At 37.2% G+C, this 23,130-nt stretch overlaps 2 protein-coding genes across 2 annotated transcripts; one reads left to right on the top strand and one right to left on the bottom strand.

Annotated features, from left to right (window-relative positions):
- Positions 1-1,727: 1,727 nt before the first annotated feature.
- On the top strand, positions 1,728-5,329 carry brf2 (BRF2 RNA polymerase III transcription initiation factor subunit). The gene is made up of 4 exons (XM_053340215.1): positions 1,728-1,936; positions 3,399-3,458; positions 3,579-3,900; positions 4,465-5,329. The coding sequence occupies exons 1-4, from the start codon at positions 1,789-1,791 to the stop codon at positions 5,279-5,281; spliced, it is 1,347 nt and encodes a 448-aa protein (XP_053196190.1). The 5' UTR covers positions 1,728-1,788; the 3' UTR covers positions 5,282-5,329.
- Positions 5,330-9,966: 4,637 nt separating this feature from the next.
- On the bottom strand, positions 9,967-12,783 carry prlhr2b (prolactin releasing hormone receptor 2b). Its single transcript, XM_053340300.1, has 2 exons — positions 12,335-12,783; positions 9,967-10,600 (listed from the first exon to the last, which is right to left on the bottom strand). The coding sequence occupies exons 1-2, from the start codon at positions 12,781-12,783 to the stop codon at positions 9,967-9,969; spliced, it is 1,083 nt and encodes a 360-aa protein (XP_053196275.1).
- Positions 12,784-23,130: the final 10,347 nt, after the last annotated feature.

The raw sequence follows: 23,130 nt of genomic DNA, 5'->3' as shown, positions 1-23,130 counted from the left end.
CAAAATAAATGAGCAAATGAATCAAAAACTAATTCTTCATTTTCCAAGGTTAAAAATACAGTTTTTTCTCAACTTTGTCTTGCTGTTTTTTTATTGATGTAATAATAAAAGCATATTTTACAATTTCCTGATTAGTCTGGTTTTCTGAGTTAATACAAGGACTGGTGTAATTAGTTTTAGCATTTCACATCTTTCTTTCTAGTCCCTCCTGTCAAAACCAACTGCAAATTTCCCTCTTTTAAAATGTTTTACAGTTCCTGATATCAACTGAATTCATTGTCAATAGACAGCCTCCAGTCTTAAATGATTAAGAAGTTAATCTCTCCAAATAAAATCTCCATGTATGCACGCAACCTACTTTTAAGAGAGACAGAGTGACAGAGTTAAAAAGTTGCATATAACAAACTGGCCAAATAATTATATCAGTGAGGGCAAAACAAAAATATTTTATTGGCCTTTGAAACAATCACAACAATCAAGCTGAGAGCAGTTCACATCTCACAATTGTTTTAAACATCCTGCTGACAGGGCGCACACTAGGCGATTTATGACGAACATGTAATGGGCAGATCACTTCTGCTGGGCTTGTTTCTATAGTAACTTGTGTCTCTCCTTGAAGACCACCCTGTATTCATGTTTGTTCCCTTCAGACACATATCGAACGATGGCTGTGTTGTCTGAACTCCTGGAGATAGCAGTTATCTGTGTTGTACCTGATTGTGAGGAACATTTCAAAATTCTTTGATTTTTGGTTGCAAGAAGAACAAATCCTGACCATAACTGATATATTTAAGACCAGGCCAACTCTGACTGCACCCTTCATGATCAAAATCAAACAATTTTACTGTATTATTTTACAGAATCTACAAATTAAAAGTCCCACATTTGTGCATTGAAATTAAACTAATGCACCAGATGGTTTCTTACACAGAACCCTTATTTTTTGCACTGCAACAGTACCTAGAATTATTATTAGCATTTCAGTATTCAGTATTCACACTCATACTCACAGGTGCACCCATGGCAACCCTTATTATTTTAAGGAATGTATTATTTATATTTATTCATTATTTTGGAATGACATGTATATTTATCAACAGCTGTATTGATTAACTTTTTTATTTATCATGTACTGTTTGGAATGCAAGAAGATAACTCTAAATTTAATTATATATATTACAAATCTTTTAATTTTATTGGCCAGATTTCATACTCAGAAAGCATAAATAGACAAATTACTTGAAAAAAACAGTTTGTTGATTCAACATGATTTTCATCTCATCTAAACGATGATTTTTTTTTAACCAATGGAAGCCCATTTCCACTAATGTAATAGGGTGGGGGGATGTAAGTCATTATAATGAGAAACTCTCTCAAAATAATGAGTTACTATCTCAAAATAATGACTGATAATCTCATGATTATATTGATTTACAGGATTTGTTTTCATCACATTGGACTAAATGAGCTTCGATAACTTTGCAAAGGCAAGATGAATACTTTGATATTTTGGATATGATCATTTCGTCGAAGAAGAAAGCTGTAATCGCTGTGTATGCTAAGAAAGAAAGAAATAAAGAAAGGAAGACAGAAAGACTATAACAGCACCAAGCGGAACCTGTAACACGTTGTGACTACACGGACACATATCGGAGCGGGACCGGCGACAGTAACGCTCACTGGTCGTTTAAAAGCTATTTATAAGATGGGTTCCGACAGTGTACAAGTTTAATTGAACAGGTGCTTGTCATTATCTCTGGGTAGCAGCAGCAGATTGACTTTCTGGAGATGTCGTCCTCGGGGCTAAGCTGCCCGGCCTGCGGCTCGTCCAACATCATAGAGGATGATTTGTACTCTCAGTCTCAGTTGGTGTGTGTGGACTGCGGCTCGGTGGTGTCTGAAGGAGTGCTGGCCAATGACCCAGTCGGAGGCACAAGTATGAACAGTTTGTCCCTGTGTTATGTTTGTGAGTACGCGATGAATGTGATGACAGAGCCTACTCCGGGAACCACTGAACCTTTAAACCAGCTGGGATAAAACAGGCAAATTGACTGGAGGTCTGTCGAGTGTTTAGTTTGAAGGAGTGAGCCTCAGCTGAGTGCCTGCTGTTGAGTACACAAACAAAAGTATACTCAGAAAGAAGCATTCATCTCTCATAACGTTTCTTTTAATGCGGGAAATTATATTTATCTATTTTGGTCTATTTGGGGATTTTAGCGTTTTTAAGCCAGCCGTTTTTTGACCAGTCTTTCGTCTATTGACAAGATAACATTTAAAAAGACTCGTTTCAGAAAAATAAGTTAAGAAATGTGAATGTGTCTTGTTGCTGACACGATTGGAATTACATAGTGTAATAAAAAAAAAAAAATAGAACCAGATGAATACTCTATTAGACAATTTAAAGGACCAGTGTTTAAGATTTAAGATTTAGTAGCATCTAGTGGTGAGGTTGAAGATTGCAACTAATTCCCCTATTTCTATACTCTCCCCATTTATGCAATGTCTGTTCCACCAGATGCTACTTAAATCTACACACTGCGCTATTAAGTGAATTTTAAAGTGTTCACTATGGTCAATGTTAATGATTTCAACAGCTGCTGTCGCCATGACATGAAAGTCACCAGATAACAAGGTCACTCCTTAAATGGAAACACTAATTAAAACTCCCAGAGGACATGATTTAAGTGCAAGTTCACCCAAATTTATAAAACGTTTTCTCACTTCCCTAGGCAGACAGTTATGATTGTATTTGCACAAAATCTTTCATCGCAGCTACTTTCTGTTATGTAAATGTTGAATTTTGAGACAGTTGTAGCTGCCCTATGATATGAAAGCAGCAGAAAGTATTTTTCAACCGTCTTATTGAGCTTATTTGAGCTTGTCAGTCATTGAACATTGAATTGTGCTAACCTCAAGTGAATATACTATTAAGTTTAATTTAATTTTTGATGCTATACATGCCACAGTCGAGGCAGAGATCTTCTTAAAAGTGTGTCTAAAGTCATTGATTGATATTTATAGTTTCTGTGATAAGAGAGTAGTCACCATGTAGCAGTTTATTCAGACATTTAATCTTTTGTGTTTGCAATGTTTGCTGTGCTGCTGCTTACTTAACTGATCACCTAGTAACTCACCAGGCCACAGAACACCTCTCTCAGATATGGTGTCCAACTGGCCAATTAATATTTGATTTCGGAGTTAAGAGGAACTGTGAAAAACATAATGAAACACTGTGGGACAATATTATTGACTTTATTTTATTTTGGTATTGCAACATTAAATGACATGGATAAGATTAAGATAGCAGGTGTTTACAAGTAAATGTAAAACAATTAGGTTTAAGTGTTTCTTTCCCAGAAACCCTCAAATTTTGAGATGACTTTGTGTGCTTTTTACAGATGTCAGCTATAGCCGATCGACAGCTGTGGCCAGGAAGCCATGTATGAACCTGGTAAAAGGTGAGACCTCCTCTCAAAGGGGATCTTTTCCTTGTTAGAGATATTATTACATAGTACCTCCTCTATATATTATAGATCCCACTGCACTCACATGCTCATACTATTGTTGAATCTTTACAGGTCTGCAGCGTTTAAAAGCCATATGTCGGACTCTCAGGGTCCACAATGAAATCATGGATCACTCACAGAACCTTTACACCCGGGCCTATCAACATGAAAGTTTCATCAAAGTCAGCCTCCAGAAGAAAGAAATCCTTGCTGGATGCTGCACGCTTATCAGCTGCAGACAGCTCAATTGGCCCATTACCATGGGAACCATCAGCTGCCTGCTGGATGCTGACCCAATGGTGGTGGGTGCGGTCTATCAAGAGATGGTCAAGATCCTTAAAATCGAGGTTCCAGTCATCAGCCTCACTGATGTAATGGAGGCCCACAGCCAGGAGTAAGTGACCTTAATATTTCTGTTGGCTTGCCAGTAATATAAAATGTTAACAAGCCTACCATCAAGACATTTTTGTATAATAACTGCTAATTCTGACCCATCCCATTCTCATTTACCCAGTTACACTGTTGAATCAGATTTTTATAAAATACTAACTTGTAGTTTAATGTGTAATATTTGAAGATATTTTTTGTGACTGAGGCCTACAAGGAATTGTCCTTTTATTATTTACAAATTTTCATTAGTGGATAGGAATGATTCTCATTTAATTTGATTTTAGTGTGAAAAGTAAATAGAAGTAAAATAAAAGATTTGTGTGAAATAAAACATTGGCATCTCCCTGCACTGACTGTACTCTGGCATTTAAAAGTGTCACCTTAGTTCAACTCAGACATGAGCTTCTAATCCACCTAATCGGACTAATTTAACATGAGTAATGTCTACCAGGCAGGAAACAAAAGGATACTTCCCAAGAAAAGTTCATCTAGACTCTTTATAGCCTTTATCCTAAAAGATGTCAAGATTATTCCTATGTTTACTGAGTGTTTTTTTGTTTTCTGTCAGGTACAAAATTAGCTCACTTCACGTTCCTAAAGAATTTGCTGAGAATTCTAAGGACTTAACCAAACGTGCCCTGGCCCTGGTGGAGCTAGCAGCAGATTCCTGGATCGTGACCGGCCGTAGGCCTGTCCCCATTATGATGGCATCAATCTTTTTGGCCTGGCAGTCTTTGAACCCCAACAAGCACCGTCTCAAATTCTCTCTGGAGAAATTCTGTCAATTAGCCAAAGTGAATAAGAACAAGGCTGCTATGAAGAGAATAGCCGAGATAAAGGAGGTGCTGTGTAAGCTGGGTAAGGAGATCCCCTGGGTTAGGGAAGCAGTAACACCAGATAATGTTGTTCGGCATGTGGAGGACATACTAAAGAACCGGGGCGTCTTGCTACGGAGGGCTATGAGAACCCATGAAGATGCTTTGCTGGTAGAGTGTCAGGCTGGCTGTGAGGAGTCCCAAATCTCTGAGCTTGTCGATCATTCTCCTAAAACATCCCCTGTGGAAGAATGTGAGCCCAATCCCGAAAGGGCAGAGCAGTCAGGAGATGGAAATGATAATCCATGCACAGTGCCTGAGCTGCTTAGTGACACAGACACCAAAAAACTAGATGCAGAGCAAAACTGGGGGAAGAGGGTGTTGTTTGCTCCCCCATGTGTGATTCATGCTAAGAAAAGGAGAGTGGATCAGCCAGAGTTCCAGGATGTAAATGGTGATGAGGATATCTCCGACAGTGAAATTGACTCATACATTCGCACTCCTCAGGAAGCTCGAGACTTTGCTCTGACACAGAAGATCTTGTACTCGTCTGAGAATGAGAAATCATAACATGGCCAATTATGGTTACATATCAAGACCAGGGTTTACTTTTTTGGTTATGGCTGCGTAAGAAAAAAAAATTAAAGCTTAAACACAAAAAGCAGGCAGTTTTTTCTCTTCAGAAAAGATGCCACGACGTCTTTGAAATGAAGTTTTAGCAGTCTAAGTAACAGATTGTATATTTTTTGCTGTTTATACTTGGTTAACGTTAAAAATCCTTGAAATAAAATTGTGTTGAAGTTGGGTAATGGTTACGAAAATCTAAAGTTATTGGTCACACCACATAATGTACTGAACCTTTAGGTTTAACCCTAGCAATAAAGGTAATTTCCACATGAAAGTGCCTGCTATTAAAGCATTTATTATATTCACAATGTGAAATGTCGAGGACATTTAATGGTTTTTTACATTTATAGCAACTCTTTCCTTTTTTAACAGATTTTTGACATGTTACAGTAGGAACAGCATACTGTAGGTAAAATAGTAAATGGATTGCACTTATTTTCTTTCTGTTCTTCCAAACACAAAGTGCTTTTACATTACAGGCCACATTCACCAATTCATACACTATTGGAAGGAGCTACAGTGCAAGGTGCCTGCTCATCTCTAGGATCTATCATTCACACACACATTCACACACTGATGGCACAGCTTCAGTGCTTAAATTGCTCTTCGGGAGAAATTCAAGTTCCAGGGTCTGGCCCAAGGACACTTCAAAATATGGACTGGAGGAGCTGGGAATCAGTAGATGACCCGCTCAACCTCCTGAATCACAGCTGCTCTGCATTTTTATTAAGTGTAAATATTAAAATGAATTAGACTTAATTCCATTTATCTGCTTCAGGTATCTGGATCACAGTGTTGTTCATGAGAGGAAATGATCTCATGTTGCAAGTTGCTCTTGTGTAGCTGGATGCTATCAGGTTCCGTGACCGTCTGCTTTACCTATGATAAAATGTATACTTTTTCAATATATGATTTGCTCTCTTGAAACAAGGACCAGCTATGTAAGTGGATGATGAAATGGTACTTAATTGAAAAAATGCACAATTATTAGGCAAGTTGTATTCCTGAGGATTAACTGTATTGTTGAACAAATACAGTGCTCTCAGTCAATCCAAAATGTTAATAAACCTCAAACCTGAATATTTAACAAAGAAAAAGTGAGGTTTGGTCTTCTTGGGAGATATCTGTGTGCACAATTATTAGGCAACTATCAGTGTGCAGAAGTATCATGCAACTAAATGAAAAACTAAAATTTTCCCATCTCACTTGTTTATTTTCATTTATTAAACTAAGAATAACAAATAACTCAAAATGTACAATAAACACTTCTGACATTTCAAAAAATATTCAGTGACCAACAAACCACCCTTCTTTTCAATAACTGTCATGAGCCTTCCATCCATGGAGTCTGTTAGTTTCTTCATCTGTTGATGATCAACTTTTTGTGCAGCAGCAACCACAGTTTCCCAAACGCTGTTCAAAGAGGTGTATTGTCTTCCCTCACTATAAATATCATGTCTAAGAAGGGCCCACAAGTTCTCAGTAGGGTTACGGTCAGGTAAGGAAGGGGATCATGTCATTATTCTGTCATTTTTAAGGCCTTTGCTGGCTAGCCACGCAATGGAATACTTGGATGCACGTGATGGAGCATTATCCTGCATAAAAATCATGGCCGTCTTGAATGATGTAGACTTATTCCTGTACTGTACCACTGCTTGAAGAAAGTATCTTCTAAAAACTGGCAGTAGTTTTGGGAGTTGATTTTAAGTCCATCTTCAACACGAAAAGGTCCAACTAGCTCATCCTTAATAATAGCAGCCCATACCAGTACCCCACCTCCACCTTGCTGTCCAAACACTGACTCGAAGTGGAGGTCTGTGCCCATTAGTGATCCAGCCACGGGCCCATCCATCTGGTCCGTCAAGAGTCACTCTCATTTCATCTGTCCATAAAACCTTTGAAAAATCTGTCTTCAGATTTGTACTTCTGGACACTCCAGGTAGGCTGCATTTCTGGAATATGGCAGCACCGGAGGTTAATGGCTTCCTGGTAACTTCACCTTTAATTCTTAATTCTTCTTTTTCTCCACACGTTTCTTGCAACCCTGTTGACTATTTGCAACAAAACGCTTGATTGTTCGGTGATCACGCCTCATCTTAGCTACTTCAAGACTGCTGCATCCCTCTGAAAGGCATTTTACAATTTTTGACTTTTCAGAGTCTGACAGATCTCTTTTTTGGCCCATTTTTCCTGAGGTAAAGAAGCTGCATAATAATTATGCACACCTTGATAAAGGGTGTTGATAGGGTGTTGACTTTAGGCCACACCCTCCCTCATTACACAATACACCTGATAATGCTTAAATCTAATTAGTATTTAAGTTTATATAGCTTGGAGTTGGAAAATATGCATGCACATGACAATAAGGTCAAAATACTCACTTGCTAAATAATTGTGCACACAGTGTATATAAATGAAGATTGATTGATTGATTGATTGGACTTGAAGAAATACAGTGTATTTTTCCATTATTTATTCACTAAAAATGTCAGCATGCTGGTCTGAATATAAGTTTGGAGTGCTAGATTTTCATCTGCCCCTGGGTTTTTATTGAGTTTAATATTTTATTTTTCTTCAGCAAGCACTGAACTTGCTTTTGGAAGATGATCTAAGATCATGATTTAATATTGTAGAACACAAAGAATATTGTATGCAGCTGACAGCCAGACACAAAATGAATTTTAAAAACTGAATATTTAGCTGCCTTACACTTCTTCATCAGAGATTAAACTGCAGTGAATAGACACAGAATTGTGATGAATTGGTCTTATATCTCAGGGTGTATAACTATAAAAATGTCATTCAGCTCTAGAAAGTGATGTAATTTTTGGCAAGCCCAAGCTAAAATGATCAAAGAGATCAATAAATTATCACCTTGTTTCAATGTCCTTAACAGGCCTAGTTGATATGCAGAAACCACTTCCGTCGTCCCTGTTATTTAATTAGCAAATTCAATGGTGCAGCTGCAGTCTGACAAAGTTCAATATAATTTAATTCCTTTTACATCCATCATGCAGTTACATTGATCTTAAGCAGAGTTTTTTTTTTTTTACTCACAATTTTCCACTGTGTGTGTTCACAGAGTAGTAACTTTTTTTTTTTCATGTCTCACTACGAAGCATTTACATATTTTACCAACAGTTATATTAACGGATCCATTCATGTAAGAAAATGGCCTGTTTTTTACATTTCATGTATAAAAGATGAGTTTCACACTTCTTTGATGAATATGTCCTGTTCATCTGCAGGAAGAAGACACATATGTATACAGAGAATACAGAACAAAAGGCATGATCGTTATAATGCAAATTAAATAATGGAAAATATAATGAAGAACTGCCTGTTATCAGTTTTTGACCACATCCTGATTATTTCAGTAGTGTAATAATCTTGACTCCATTTATTCCATATAAATTAATCTTGCACATTTCATATATAAAATTTCAAGAGGCAATAGAAACCATAAAAAGCACATGGAAAGCAACAGAGAGCAGCAATAGTTATGTATTTTGACACTGCCATTACACAATGCTATCGGGAATAATATGATAAATTATTTATTAAGGTGCGTCCTCATAACCTCAAGGCTTTAAAACATTTTTTTAAAGCATTTCTTAATTTAATTGATTCCAGAGGGCTCCATATAGATGCAACATACAGTGAATAGTTGTTACACCAGCACTCTGGTGGAAACAACCTCTGCAATGACTTTAAAGACAACACAATGAACTGATGCTCTCATTTTCTCTTCATATCTATGCACATCTAAGCACGCTGCACGACCCTGAGCTAGTTTTTTTCAAATGTTTATTTTCATTAATTTGTTAATCTAAAAGTCACATCTCCTCACATACATCCTATACAGTATACAGTACATGTATGCGATTTCATATATTTCAAGTATTTATACATCTCACAATCTCACTTTCTGTTTTTCAAAGCATGAAGGGTTATAATTTGTAGCAGTTTATGTTTTAGCCTACCTAGTACTTGCTCCAGTAGCAGTGTTGGCCAACTTTTAATAATGCTGTTTTAGAGAGAGATATATAAACAACTACTGGTTTGATTGGCTTGGTATGAAGTTTGGTATGAATGAACATGGTTGTCAGGGGATGAAATTCAAAGACATACTGTACCGTTCTTGACCCTTTTCAGATGTTGTTGACCCCCTGACCTTTCATCTAACACCACCATCATGTGAAGGTTTCCTTGACCAACACCATGGTCCATGACTTTTTTTTATAAAACTAATGGCTAAATATAAATCTTATGGAGTATATGGATGTTCATGGTCTACAAAGGCTCAATTGTATCAACCAATTTACCATCCTTCGATTGTCACCATTAGGGTCAAAGTTTATATTTGTTAAAGCAATGGTTTGGCATAATTTCGACCTAGCGTCAAATGCATCACTTTAATATTGTATCTCAAAAATCTAATGAATGGATTACCATGAACAATCATCTCTGTACACAACATAACGAATTGCTATGAATGTTTCTATGGATATTATTTGTGGCCAGAGGACAAACTGCATTAATTCTGTGATAGACCAAAGTTTCCAGTTTTACTCAAGATGAACCAGGAACTTACATTTAAACAAAAAAGGATCCTCTTCACCAGGTAGTCACAGGACCACACTGGCAGCACAGTGATTTGCAGGCACTCCAATGCGACGATGGCACTTGAACATCTTCCTCAACTCGGCGCGGAAGCGGTCATGTAGCCAAGCGTAGAGGAAAGGGTTACAACAAGATGAGCTCATGGCACACAGGTGGCACAGCAGCTGAATAAGCAAAAAATAGCGTTTGTTGATGAGATGAATGTCAATGTCTCGCAGCACATTGAACACATGAATCGGAAGCCAGCACACTGCAAAGGCGGACACCAAAAGTGCAACCAAGCGAAAGATCTTTCTCTTGCGAGCTTGCTGAGCACCAGTCTGACCTTTTGTCCTGTGGCCTGGCGCAACACACTTCTTCAGCTTGACAGTAATGCAGAGATAAGAGACAAAGACGGCCGACAGTGGTAGGACATATGTGACCAGCAGGGTGCTGTACGCATAAGCACGTCTTTCTGTCTCTTGACCCAGCCAGAACTCCTCGCAGATGGTGAAGCCTTCCTCTTTGAACTCTACATGGTAGGTGTGGGTCACCGCAGGAGCTACCAGCCCACAAGACAGCAGCCAGATTCCAGTGAGGACAGAGGCACAGGTAGCTACAGATGTACGCTTCTTCAGCGGGTGCACTGTTGCATAATATCTGCAATAAAAAATGGAAAAGACAGAGCTAATTTATTGTTAGTGTAAAAAGGTCTCATGCTTAATTAATGCATGACTAATCATGATCTCATGTATTAATTTATGTTAATCTATCACGAACTCCTGCAGCGCAAATTTAATACACATTCATCTATACTAGAGTAGTTCGAATTACTTGATCAAGACAAATTGTGATTTTATGTATGAATTAATGTATTTACCATGGACTCCTGCAGCACAAAATTTTGTGAGTTTGTCACTATTACATTAGTAACTTGCTAATTTTTTTACATTTTCAAGTCTGTCTTAAAACAATAGTGAGGTGCCTATATGAACATTGAAAGAGATTTTTCTAGCCATACTTATTCTTCCTGTTCATACTGAACATTACACAATCCCTTTCTAATGCACTTACAATTTAAGTGAAGGGCGCAAATATCCACAGTCCTCCTACTGTGCAAAAATGTATTTAAAAGTTTATCTGAAGTTAATATGAGGCCTCAGTCTTCTGAGTTAGTCAAATAAAGAGCATATCTTCCACAGTTACAATCTTTTTAATAAAAAAAAATCCCTCTGTGTGTCCACTGACATTTCTGATCAGCTGAAGTGAAAGGATTGTAAAAAAAAAGAGTGAATTTGGCATTAAAAAGACAGATATCCGCTTGATCAGACTTAATAGGATGGCTGAAGCTTCATATCATATTAACCAGACTAGTGCATTTATAAGCCTCTTTAAAACAAAACTGTAGTGAGAGGCAACCATAAACAGTGAGAAACAGCAGACAATTTAAACATACATGTGTGCCACCTGGCAACAAAATGAGGAAAATCATTTACACCTTGATCAGAGGTTTGCATGACTAAAATAAGTGGAGCACTAGTTTTATGTGAAAGTAAAGCCAAGGTGAGTTTTCAACTAGTGCTGAAAAGCTGTAATTAACGCTGCTGTCATCAGTTCTGGAGAGAAAGAAGGGCAAATCAGCAGAAGGTGGCTTTGCTGCAGATGTGAGTTTTTGGTACAGCAAGCAACAGAGAGTCTGTGGATCTCAGGAGTCTAACGGGAGTCGCATCTGACTCTTCTGTGTGTGCACCATGCACAAAATAGGATAACTGGATTTTGGTTGGCTCCCATCAGGTACATACTACTAAAAGCCCAAACTCTTTGGTCTCTGTTTTTGTATTCTCAAATGCAGTCATCTGGCAAAATCCTGCAGCCATGTTGATGTTAATTAATCCATGAATTGACTTGTTAATTAAAGTTTCTAATGTATTATCACTGATTAATATTAAGGCAGTGGAGTTCAAGTTACATCAGATATTAATACATGAGATGAATCAAGATGTGTAATATTTTAGCCATGCATTTACTAAACACGAACCCTTATTGTTCAAGTCTCGCTATTCCTTGTAAGTATGCACTCATTAATCAGTCTATCTGCATATTTCCTTAATTTCTAGATAAATATAAACAGATAATGATAGGATTTTCTACATTTTTTTTATATTGACAATCATACACTACTCATACTTGAAATGATGTGTGAAATGTGAAATACATGCATTAATTTAGAGAGGAAATTAACTTTATTTCAAAACTAGGATGGTTTCCTGAGAAACTGTTTTGAGTGAGCCCTGCCAAAATGACAGCACAAACACTATTGAAGGAAGGAGATGATGACAGAAAAAAATGCACTAAAAAACAGTTGTGTATGGCATTTCAGAGAGATTCACCCACCTGTCAACAGCAATAGCAGTGAGCGTGAAGACTGAAACATAGACTGTGACAGGCTGGATAAGGAACACAAGATAGCACATTGAGCAGCCAAAAACCCAACCGTGAGGGTTGAAGGCATAGGCGAGAGTGAAGGGGACACATGTCACGCACATAAGCATGTCAGAGAAGGCCAGGTTTCCGATAAAGAAGTTGGTGACGTTGTGCATCTTGCGGGTTTGACAGATGACATAGAGGAGGAGGTAGTTCCCAAAGACCCCCACCACCACCACGAGCACATAACAGGGGATGATGAGAGGCTTGAAGGTCTGCAGCAGTGCCACATCTGCAAACTGGGAACTGTGGTTGGTAGAGTTGGTCTGCACGGCAACCTCATAAATGTGTCCATCAGTCTGTTCTTCATCCACAGATGGCTGTGTGCTTCCAGACAAGCCACTATGATTACCCTCCATGGTCAGGAAAGCTCAATCTGTCCCTGTCCATAATAGAAGAACCGTTTCAACAGAACATTAAAAACATCTTCTCTTGAGGTCTATCAAATCAGTGCCCATGGACACATGCAAAATTAAAGCAGCATTATAGTGAAAACAGGTCATGACATTAACAAAATTGGAGACCATTATAGACTAACCATGCTTTTACTAACACCATTATTAAAGGGTTCATAATTATAAAGGTATTCCAATGTGAAGGGCTAAAATGACCAACAGAACATTGTGCATCCTCCACTGAAATGTACATATGGAAAATGTCAAATTACAGGGTTGTGTCTGCATTTAGAGGATAAAATGTATTGTAGTATTATTACTGAACAGCCGACTACTTTTTAGCACTTTGCAGCATCAGTAGAATAATTCCACAACATGGATAAGGCCTCAATTTTGATGCTTTGTACAACATGAAAAATAATCAATTCAAGGTAATGTGAATTTTTGCCATTATTGAACAAAAGCACTGCCAAGCAGCAAATCTATTTCAATAGATTTTTGGAATTAGATGAATACATATTTTCACTATTATTACATACAAATACATTTCATATGAGCCCATTGAAGCAAAATGGTTTAGTAAAATGTCATCGCTCATGTATTACCTCTTACTGAATCAGATTGGCAAATTGAAACTACAAGATGGGGACAAAATAAGGGAAACATCTTGTTGGTCTGTTGCAAACCAAATTGCCCTTCGGGGACATTAATGATTTTCATATCATATCAAATCAAAATCTTACATGTAGTAGCTGTGCTGTTACAATGAGATACATTAAGCTCATATTGTTGGTTTCTGTTGTGATTTTTGTGATGACTCACCACAGACAATGCCTCCATTAAGAGTCATTCAGTCAGTGTTGGTGAGGGGGCTGCTTGTGACTACAGTTACTCTCTTTACTAATGTGCTTTCCATGTGATTTGCACATAATTACATCATAATTTGGCAGCGTTTACCACTGTTGCATCAACAGCGTCTGTCTGTACTTTTTATAACTCTTACGTTGCTGTGGGGTTTCCCAGGTACAGAATAAATGTACAAAGAGGGACCTTAAGACCTTTTTCCATGTGTAATTAACTTAAGGTACAACTGATGCACGCCCTAATCACTGACTACTGATCAGAATATTCATGAATCGTGTGGAAGTGAGGTTTTCTGCTTTCTGGTTGTTATTGATTTGTTTAATTATCTCAGTGGGAGAAAATACTAGTATCACATTATCTACTGTACAAACACTGTACCACATTAATTCATACAGTAAGCATAGAAATCTTGCAACTGTATGTGATTATAATTTGAAAAGGAAATTATGAATTATGCATTGCCACATATGCGGGAAAGGGCTTACATTTAAATGTAGAGAAGCTCATCTTTGATGCATAGTTATTAAAAAGATTCTGCCTCAAATCTGTTCAAAGATCTTACACTCTATATATTCAGCCTCATAAACAAAATATGGACTCTCCTTTTAGAACTGATGTTATGACACCTGTAAGCTCAAACCAGACAGTACAGTATCGACCTGGATACCACGTTCACAGCTCGACTCCAAGCCAGGGGTGCGACCTGTGTTGCATGTCATACTCTTCTCACTCTCCCTAGCTTCCTGTCTCTACACTGTTTGTCATGTAAAGGCAAGAAGCCAAAAACATAATGTAAAAGAACAAAAAGCAAAACAAAGCAACCCCTGCTCCCTCCCTCCCTTTCCTTCCTTTATAATACATTTATACATGTTTACAGATCAGATTCTGTACCATCCTCAATCATTTGAATGCTGTATTTAACCCATTTCTCATTATAGATGTCATAGAATATTAACTTGAATAGTCTGACTTGATCACTAAAGTCTCAACAAAGACCCTGGGATTGTAATGTCAAGAGGTCTTATGTAACAGAGCTCTGCAGCACATAAGGCTGTTAACCCCAACCAATGTATGCCTCAGCACACATTGGTTTGAAGGAAAAAAAGAGGGGTGGGGGGTTGGGGGTTGAAAAAGATATTAATCTACTGGTTATGCAAAATAGATCCTGAATTACATATCACCCCAAACTATGTTGTTTGCAAAACATTCAAAGGGGGAAACAATGTGACCTTTCTGACATGTGAATATTTCACTCACTAAAATGAATGGATGATGAACATGAACATGAACATGAACAGGGTAAGGATCATAACATGTGTAACTTGCAACTATTTAAAATATTGTCACTATTTTTTACAGGAGAATTTGAACACAGTCATATTTCTATTATTTGCTATTGTATTTGTTTTCTTTTGTTTTTTTATTGGGGGAGAAGATGGTGCCTCCACTATACCTATGACACGATGCAAGCAAATATCTGAATGAAGAAACTTACAAACAAATACAGATAAAAGAAGTAACCTGGTAACTTACCTGCGTTGGCGTTTCTCAATATGAATTTGATGAGCAGACCTTCCTTGAGCGCTTCTGTGCGGTGAGTGAGCTGAGGCTGCTGCTGTTTTACAAAGAGAGGAGAAGAGAGAGAGAGAGGGAGAGAGAGGAGACACAGGCAGAAGTCTGTGCAAATGACAGTAAGCCAATAAGATGGCAGAGTCACAAAAAGATTAATAGTCTGGACTTGACGATGACATTTTATCTTGAACTACAGTAATTAGTTTGTGGTCACGATTGATAGATCTCAGGATATTATTGATCTGTTCACAGACATGAGCAGGACTTGAAGTGGCAGCTGTTGGATTATTGATTTGTTTGTTTGTTTGTTTGTTGGTTGGTTGGTTTCTTTGTTTGTGTAGCTGCATTGCCAGAAGCCATCTTGCTTTAACATCTTATTAAAGTGCAATGAATTCATAAATTGTTGTTTAATAATTGGAGTTATTTGAGTTATTGTGATTTAAAAACAAGTGCAAACAATTTCTGGACTGAAACTGACATGCAGAAGTTCCTTGGTAACAAAGAAATTACAGCCTCATTATTGTAAGTCATTAGTCAATTGTGATGTTTTTACCTACTATTCAAAGATGTAATTGGATTTTAAGCTCAGTGAAATGTATTTACATAATCACTTAAACTATGTGTCGTTCGCAATTAAAGTTACATTTAGCACCCCTTATAGGCAAATAACTTGATGGTGATCACATCAAAATGTTATTCTCAACAAAGAGTAAAGTAATTGTGAGTGAGAGACCGTGCACAGCTTCTTGCTTTAAAAAAAGGAGCATTTTGAAAATGTCTCCACTTAGAGTATTGTGTCCTAAACTCCCATCTTGACAAGTGAGTGCTTACTGTAATTCCATTGTCCTCAAACCCTCCCTAGATAAAAGGTTTTAAAGTGCATTGTTAATAACAGTTACATGTTCTCTGGTTCTACACGGCAAAGTGAGGCTCAGGACATTTCTTTTGCTGAAAATAATAATAGGATGACCTTTTCATTGTAGTATAGATGGAGAATGAATGGTGAAGTCAGACTGCAGTTATGCCTCTGCCGTTCATCCTTCCTCATCCTTAAATTGCCTTGGACTTTTAGGCAAGCACGTCATTTTAGTTTTGCAGAAGTGACTGAGCTCATATCGCTGGAAGAAGCTACAGATGAACAAGATAAAAAGTCTTGGTAACAGTGCTACTTAGCTTGGATGCTTTCAGAAATGAAAGACACATGATGTAACTGCAGAATTCAATCCACTGTGTGAAGAACAAGATCACAGGTTGACACCTGACAAGGGAATTATCTCACTGTCTAAATGTCATGATAAGAACACTAAGTATATTCCTCTGAAAACATCCACATTTCATCTACATTACATTGTACATGACATGTAATATACATTATAATGATAGCACTGTCATCTTTTGTATTGCCAGGCTTATAAATAAGCATTATACTGGAAAAGAAGAACAAGAATCAATTCACACCCAAAGGCAGCAGAAGAAATCTATCCCAGTGTCACATCATTATAAGTGCTATCTTTTCTTATAAAAGATGAGCTTGGTTCTCGGTTTACATGCATCCATGTCTGACGCGCTTCATATAATGACAATAAAATCCAAACATTTCTCTCCTCTTGTTCAAGACATTTATTTCCAAAAACTTAGATGTTTCGTGTTTCTTACCGCAGCATGGAGTGACATACAGATCAAATCCGTTCATTTGTCTCTTTTCATCCGTTCAAAAAAAAACAAAAAAAATTATCAATTCAACTCATAATTCAAACCAGAATATTTCATGCTCATATCTCATAATTAATCAGATAAATAATAATAGTAAACCAGAACAAATAAAATATTCATCAAAACATAAATCAAGCATTTGGCTCCAACAATCATTATTGTTTGAAGTAATCAGTTGTGAAGGAGATGGGCTACCTGCTGTTTGAGCTGCACCAGGCTCCATTATCAATATTCAAATGTATTTAAAGAACAATCAACTATTTTCATGCATGTATTTTCACACTGATTACATCAACTTACATCTGACTTGAATTGGATATAATGTAGAAGTAAGTTGGCAGGTAATTGCAGGGTAAATATTACTTGGTAAATTTTACAGTTTAATTAGACTTTTAATGTTTTTTAACCATAACACATACTTTGTAGAAGGTGTTTTTTCAGTTGGCATTTATTAGTAGTTAATAAATCACTCTCAGTAACAAGCAATTAACAGAGTAACCTTTGGGTTTCCAGGTTGTGAAATATATCTTTGGCTGGTGTCTATCCTCCTCAAGCATGACCCTTGCTCTGTCTTTTTAGCCCTTTCATTAATTTGTCATGGTTAGGATCCCTGCACCCAGACCCAAATCCATTTGTTTAAGTGCCTTTAATCAATATTTTTATATGGGCCGCACTACTTGTACGTAAAAGGCGTCGTTTGTAGTGATTAACCCACAGAGAACTGCAGACCTTCTCCTTCACAGAGCATAACTCAACATATTTCAGGTCTTTTGGTTTTCCAGACTGTACATTCTCTATTTTGGTTCTCTCTCACTGCTCTCATATCATCATTTTCACACATAGATGCAGATATGCTCAGTAAAAAAGCTAAAGAACAAGCTGGTGAACACAGTGGAGCATTTAACAGCTGAAGAGCCACATACTGTGAAAAAAAGAGAGTAAATATTGGACTTAAATCAACATCTTTCATCAGGTGGCCATAAACACAACTCCAAATAAACACTAATGCTATGATGCGCAAATAGCAGTGTTGTGTTCACTGCTGGCTTGCGATGTCCCCAAGTGGTCAAAAATGAATATATAATTAATCCATTATCAATGTTTAACTAAAATGCATAATTGCAGATTACTAATGTGCTGATGGCTTATTGGGAGATGAGAAACCTTTTATTAACATTTGTGGCTACAGAATTGAAGGCCTAGTTGGAAGTAGAGCCTTTGTTTTTTTATCAATGGATTACTAATATTTCCAATAATAGATTTGATAACTTGATGAAATGAAAACTTAATACAAAACTTTTTGACTAAACTAATGCATATTATATGTTTCACTATAATTGAGGTGACCTTAAAATAAAGTCATCAGAGTAAAATCATGTGAGGAGATGCGCATGCTTCTCAGTCTGAAATGTGAGGTGACTGTCATATGATTGCTTAGGTCATTGCTGACTCTTGCAAGATGACTAATACTGAAGCTCTTGCCAGGTTAGAGTATCAGAGCAATGTTGGCTTGATATGTTATCTGCAATTTCTCGGATGCCATTAAGCATCATTATATCACTCGAGGCTCCCTTAGACTACATTAAAGCCGCCAGTGAGTCAAGAAAACCTCATCTTGAGACAAGGTGACACCTGCTCACCTTTCCAATTCTCTACAGCTGATATCAGCCTAATAGCTCACTGTTAACACTTAGTATAATGCATTGCCCCCTGAGCACACATTTGTACACTGAAGTAAGTAGTTTGAAGTTCACAGCAAAGAAGATTTTTACAGCGCTCTGCAGAGGAAGCTTTGATCTTACTGGAATTTCTCATCAAGTTGGTTTCTTGATTTGACTGATGCTCTGAATTAAACATGAATAAAACCCCCTCCAGGACAAATATCTGCATACAACATCTCCTGAGGTGCAGAATCCCACCTTCATCTGACTCATGAGATTCAAAGGGTCTTAATTCACCTCATGTACACAAACATCAATCTGCCACCTGTAGTCTTGATTCAAGTCCTCTCACTGCATCAGACATGGATGTAAACAAGCACAGTGTGTGACTGCTGGCTAGTGGAAGAGGTGAATTTAAGAATGCTTTAATAAGAATAATTTATGCGGGGAAGGCAGATTTGATCAGAGGTGAGAAGCATGTGTTGCCCAAATTCCAACAAAAAAACAAAACATTTTCACACTTGCTTAGTGTGCTATGTATTAAACAGTCAATCAATATGTATTTAAAAAATACATTACATTTTTAAATTGTCACAACATTAGTTTATTGTAGGCCATTTTAATTTAATTCTGGCAGGATCTCTGGATCTTAAGATGCTGCTCAAAGTCCTCTACAGACATTTATCAGAAGCAAGCTGATCACAGTGTTGGTCTATTATGAGAAAAAGCTGCCTCTCCATACATCAGAGACATTAGAGCTATGTAATAGAATAAATCCAGTTAAAAGAGCATTGAGCATGAATCCATTTCTTTGCATTAGTGGTCTGACTTTTGCTATATTTCTAAGGTGGCATAATGTCTAGTAACAATTTTACAAGAGTTTTACAGTCACTTTGTTATTGGGAACAGATTTGTTCCCAATAACTTCAATTTCTGTTATGTTTTCCAATTATTACAATTGCACAGCTATGAGTTTTCACAAAATGTTGTTTTATAATTTGACCAAGTGGGAGAATGTGCAGTATTGTGCAGTTTAATCTCTATTTACCCACGCAGGAAGTTTTTGTTGTATTTTCTGACATCCTTAAATTACCTTGTCTCAGATTTCTGCTGCCATACAACAGCAACGCAATGTAAGTTAATAGAATTTTGTTTGTGGTGTGTTGGTTTTGAAACTGAAACATTTCATTTACAACAAAAAATCCACAGCCTCATCTCTTTCCAAAATCAATGCACACACCTGAGACTGCATAATTGACAGGGTTCAGTAAAGCTAAATCAGAAAAAGTGTTTTACATTGAAACAACATTCTTGAATGTGAGTCATGCCCCAGGCTTGTACATGCATTTCAAATGAAAATAAAGATATGTGCAGACTTTCATCAATATACAATGTGTCCCTGCGTGTGTCAGCATCACACTGGTGGATTCCATGTGTTTTTGTCTGTGCATCCAAGCAGCTGTAGTGGGATCTTTGACAAATCTCTCTCCTCTATACTTTTGCTGCCTGAGCTGGTGCAGTATCTCTGTTCCAGTTCATTACAGTTGGAAATAGCACCAGCTTAGCTTTGGATTTCATCGTATTCATTTTCACGACACCAGCTGTAGCCTTTCCATGTAACTTTTTTCAAAAGCCTATTCCATATGAATGAGTGTGTTATCAGTGGTTCTGTGCCCATCAGTCAGTCAAGAAAAGGGTAGACCCATGGGGTTGACCCTTACTAACCTTGGAACAGCTCTGAAATTTCACTCTCTCTCTCTTTCAATCACCCACCAAATGCATTTTCATCCAGTCGGCTGTGTCTAAAAGCTGCAATTTAGACCTACTATATAAATGATTGACAGATTGAAGGAATGATGAAATGTGCTATTCAAGTTACTAGAATTGAAAATGAGAATTCAAATAAATTCCAATCAATACTTGCAGGAAACCTTCACATAGCAATGTATAATTCCACAAATGAGGACCAGATCTGAACGGCAGACATACGCTCATTTCACTGGGGTTGTACCTTAAATGATTACATGTGATGAATTAATTTGATTGATTAACTGATTTCCATAGAAATAGATGAATTTCAAAGACAAGACAGTTTCAATAGTAATGGCTGTCAAACGATTCAGCTTCTTTTAATCTCCCTTTCTATTTCAATTCTCATCTGTCAGCTCAGTTTTCTCTGCAGGGAACTCCCCTCCACCTGCCTGTGTCACTAATCTATTACTGCAGCATGCACATTTCACTGTAATCTCTCAGTGGTCAAACATGATAACCATTCTGTTTGTGTAATTTATTAGCTTAATTGCAGCTTCGACAGATATATGCATCTCAAATGTGGTTGTTCCCTTTGCTGTTTATTACTCCTAATCACACGTGTTGATATAATTAAAGTGGTAATGTATTAAAATCCAGAAAAAAGAAGAAAATGCACAATAAATAGACTGAAGGACAATATTAGGGGGTGCCACTGTGGTATATATGATCAGGTTAAAATAATAGATCAATATGGAGGGGGGCACAATAAATAGTAATGCAGTACATGGGAGGGACCACATTTCAGATGACACAATACCATTTATACTTGTTTCAGACAAAACAATTTTAGACACCTCTCATTGCACTGGTAAACACATCAGCACTTTACTTTAAAAGCTGTTCTTTTTATGATTTTATGTTTTTAAAAGTGTTAAATATGTTTTTTGTTTTCATGTACCTGTTTTTAATGTGAATATGACTGATATGTCATGGACAGCATTTCACTTGTATTTGGAAGTGACAATAAACCTGATTCTGATAATTATTGTTGTACCATAATTAGAAAATATATATAATTTGTTTTACTCAAGGGCACAATTTGGCTTCTGAATGAGGTCTGATTTGTCTTTCTTGGTAGTTGCACTGCATGAAATGTTAGCCCCTCAATCAAAATTAACTTGCAGACAAAATCCACACATTTTTTTCACTGGGTGAGGTAACATGCCACTCTGCTCTACTTATGATGGCATAAATTACATTTTAAACATATATTTGCACCACTGAACCCTAAAACTCTAGAAAATATAAGTTTCAAAGGGTTGTGGAGTTTGTCATGGAATTTTACATGTTCAAATTTACATTTTTCTGAGCACTTTCATCTCATTGAGGTCTCCCATGAAGGCTAAATATCAGTTCCGCTCATTTAAAAGCTCCAGAAAACTAAGTTGTTAGTTCAATTGATTTTTCTAAAGTCAGTGATGAACTTTGAAATTGAAATTTTGAGCCAGAATGGGTGAGGAGTCCTTAAGGTTCAGAAGTGCTCAAGAAAATAATAAATCAGTTCAATAAAAAATAAATTCAGAAATAATGAAATGTTGAAATTCCACGACAGCTGGGAAAACTCAATTTGCTGAGGAAGATTGTGTGATATGAGTAAAATCTCTAGCAGCTACTAAACTGACCCTGAAGAGCCAGTCCATCTTTATCACTGAAGAGGCACACAAGAGCCACACCAGACTACTTATGATTGATGTGAACAAAAGCAGCAGATGGCAAATGAATGTCTACACCAGAGCACTACAACTTTTCATACAATGATAATAATAAAATAACATCAAAACAAAGATAATAAAATATAAGAAAGCAGCTTGAACAAGTAAGTTTTGAGGTGAGATCCTAAGATCCTCAGGCAGACTTCTCCAATGACTCGTAGCATCATAGCTAAAGGCTGTCTCGCCATAGGTTTTGAAGCTCTTGAAGCTCAGATGGGTGCAAGAAGAAAGGCTTGTCCTGTGAGCCATGTTGTGTTGCTTAGCCTACCTGATACTGAGGGGGAGTTTGTTCCACAGCATTGGGGCTATAACACTTAAAGCAAGGTCTCCCTTAGTTTTAAGTCTGGACCTTGGAACATTTGACAACATTTGATTTTCAGATCTGAGGGATTTTGGTGCAGAGTGAGAGGTGAGGAGTTCAGAAATGTAAAGTGGAAAGTTGAGCCAGACCATGTAACTCTGCTTTAAAGCAAAAGTTACATTTCTTTGACTTGGTTGAAGTCTTTTTTTACGTAGTCACCACCTACATGTCAGCAGTCAGACATACAGTTTTATTGTACAATCAAGCTTGATCGTTCAATATACAACAATATGCTTTAGGACATGTTGTCTGCTGTTGGCTTTTAGGCCAAGCCTGTTATTTTTGTTCTCACGTGGATATTTGCAGTAGGATTATCAAAGCATATTCATAAATCAATACAAACACACACAAGTTCATGTCCACAACAAACTGTTTCCTTGTATGATCTCATGTTGAGGACATTGCGTGGGTTATAGTGATCACACTCATGAACTGTCTTACACAGCCTTGTTTAATACATCAGATTTAGCATTTATCAAGGACTTCTTGCATGTCTAAACAACTTGCTGTGAACGTCAGAGAACAACTTGTTACTTTTAATCAAAAGTGAGTGTACAGACTTATAAAATAATCTTGGCTGTGACCTTTCTTCATATAACCATTGAGAATAGTTGAT

Source organism: Scomber japonicus, chromosome 19, assembly GCF_027409825.1.
Source record: "Scomber japonicus isolate fScoJap1 chromosome 19, fScoJap1.pri, whole genome shotgun sequence".
Lineage (NCBI taxonomy): Eukaryota > Metazoa > Chordata > Actinopteri > Scombriformes > Scombridae > Scomber > Scomber japonicus.
The sequence above is the reverse complement of the archived record's forward strand: the minus strand, read 5'-3'. Positions and strand labels throughout refer to the sequence as shown.

Bases quoted from the DNA above. Each gene is read 5' to 3' on its own strand.
- brf2 (XM_053340215.1), top strand. From the start codon at position 1,789: ATGTCGTCCTCGGGGCTAAGCTGCCCGGCCTGCGGCTCGTCCAACATC. The intron at 3,459-3,578 runs GTGAGACCTCCT...GAATCTTTACAG, and splicing joins ATGTATGAACCTGGTAAAAG to GTCTGCAGCGTTTAAAAGCC. The intron at 3,901-4,464 runs GTAAGTGACCTT...GTTTTCTGTCAG, and splicing joins ATGGAGGCCCACAGCCAGGA to GTACAAAATTAGCTCACTTC.
- prlhr2b (XM_053340300.1), bottom strand. From the start codon at position 12,783: ATGGAGGGTAATCATAGTGGCTTGTCTGGAAGCACACAGCCATCTGTG. The intron at 10,601-12,334 runs GTGGGTGAATCT...TTTTTATTGCAG, and splicing joins ACTGCTATTGCTGTTGACAG to ATATTATGCAACAGTGCACC.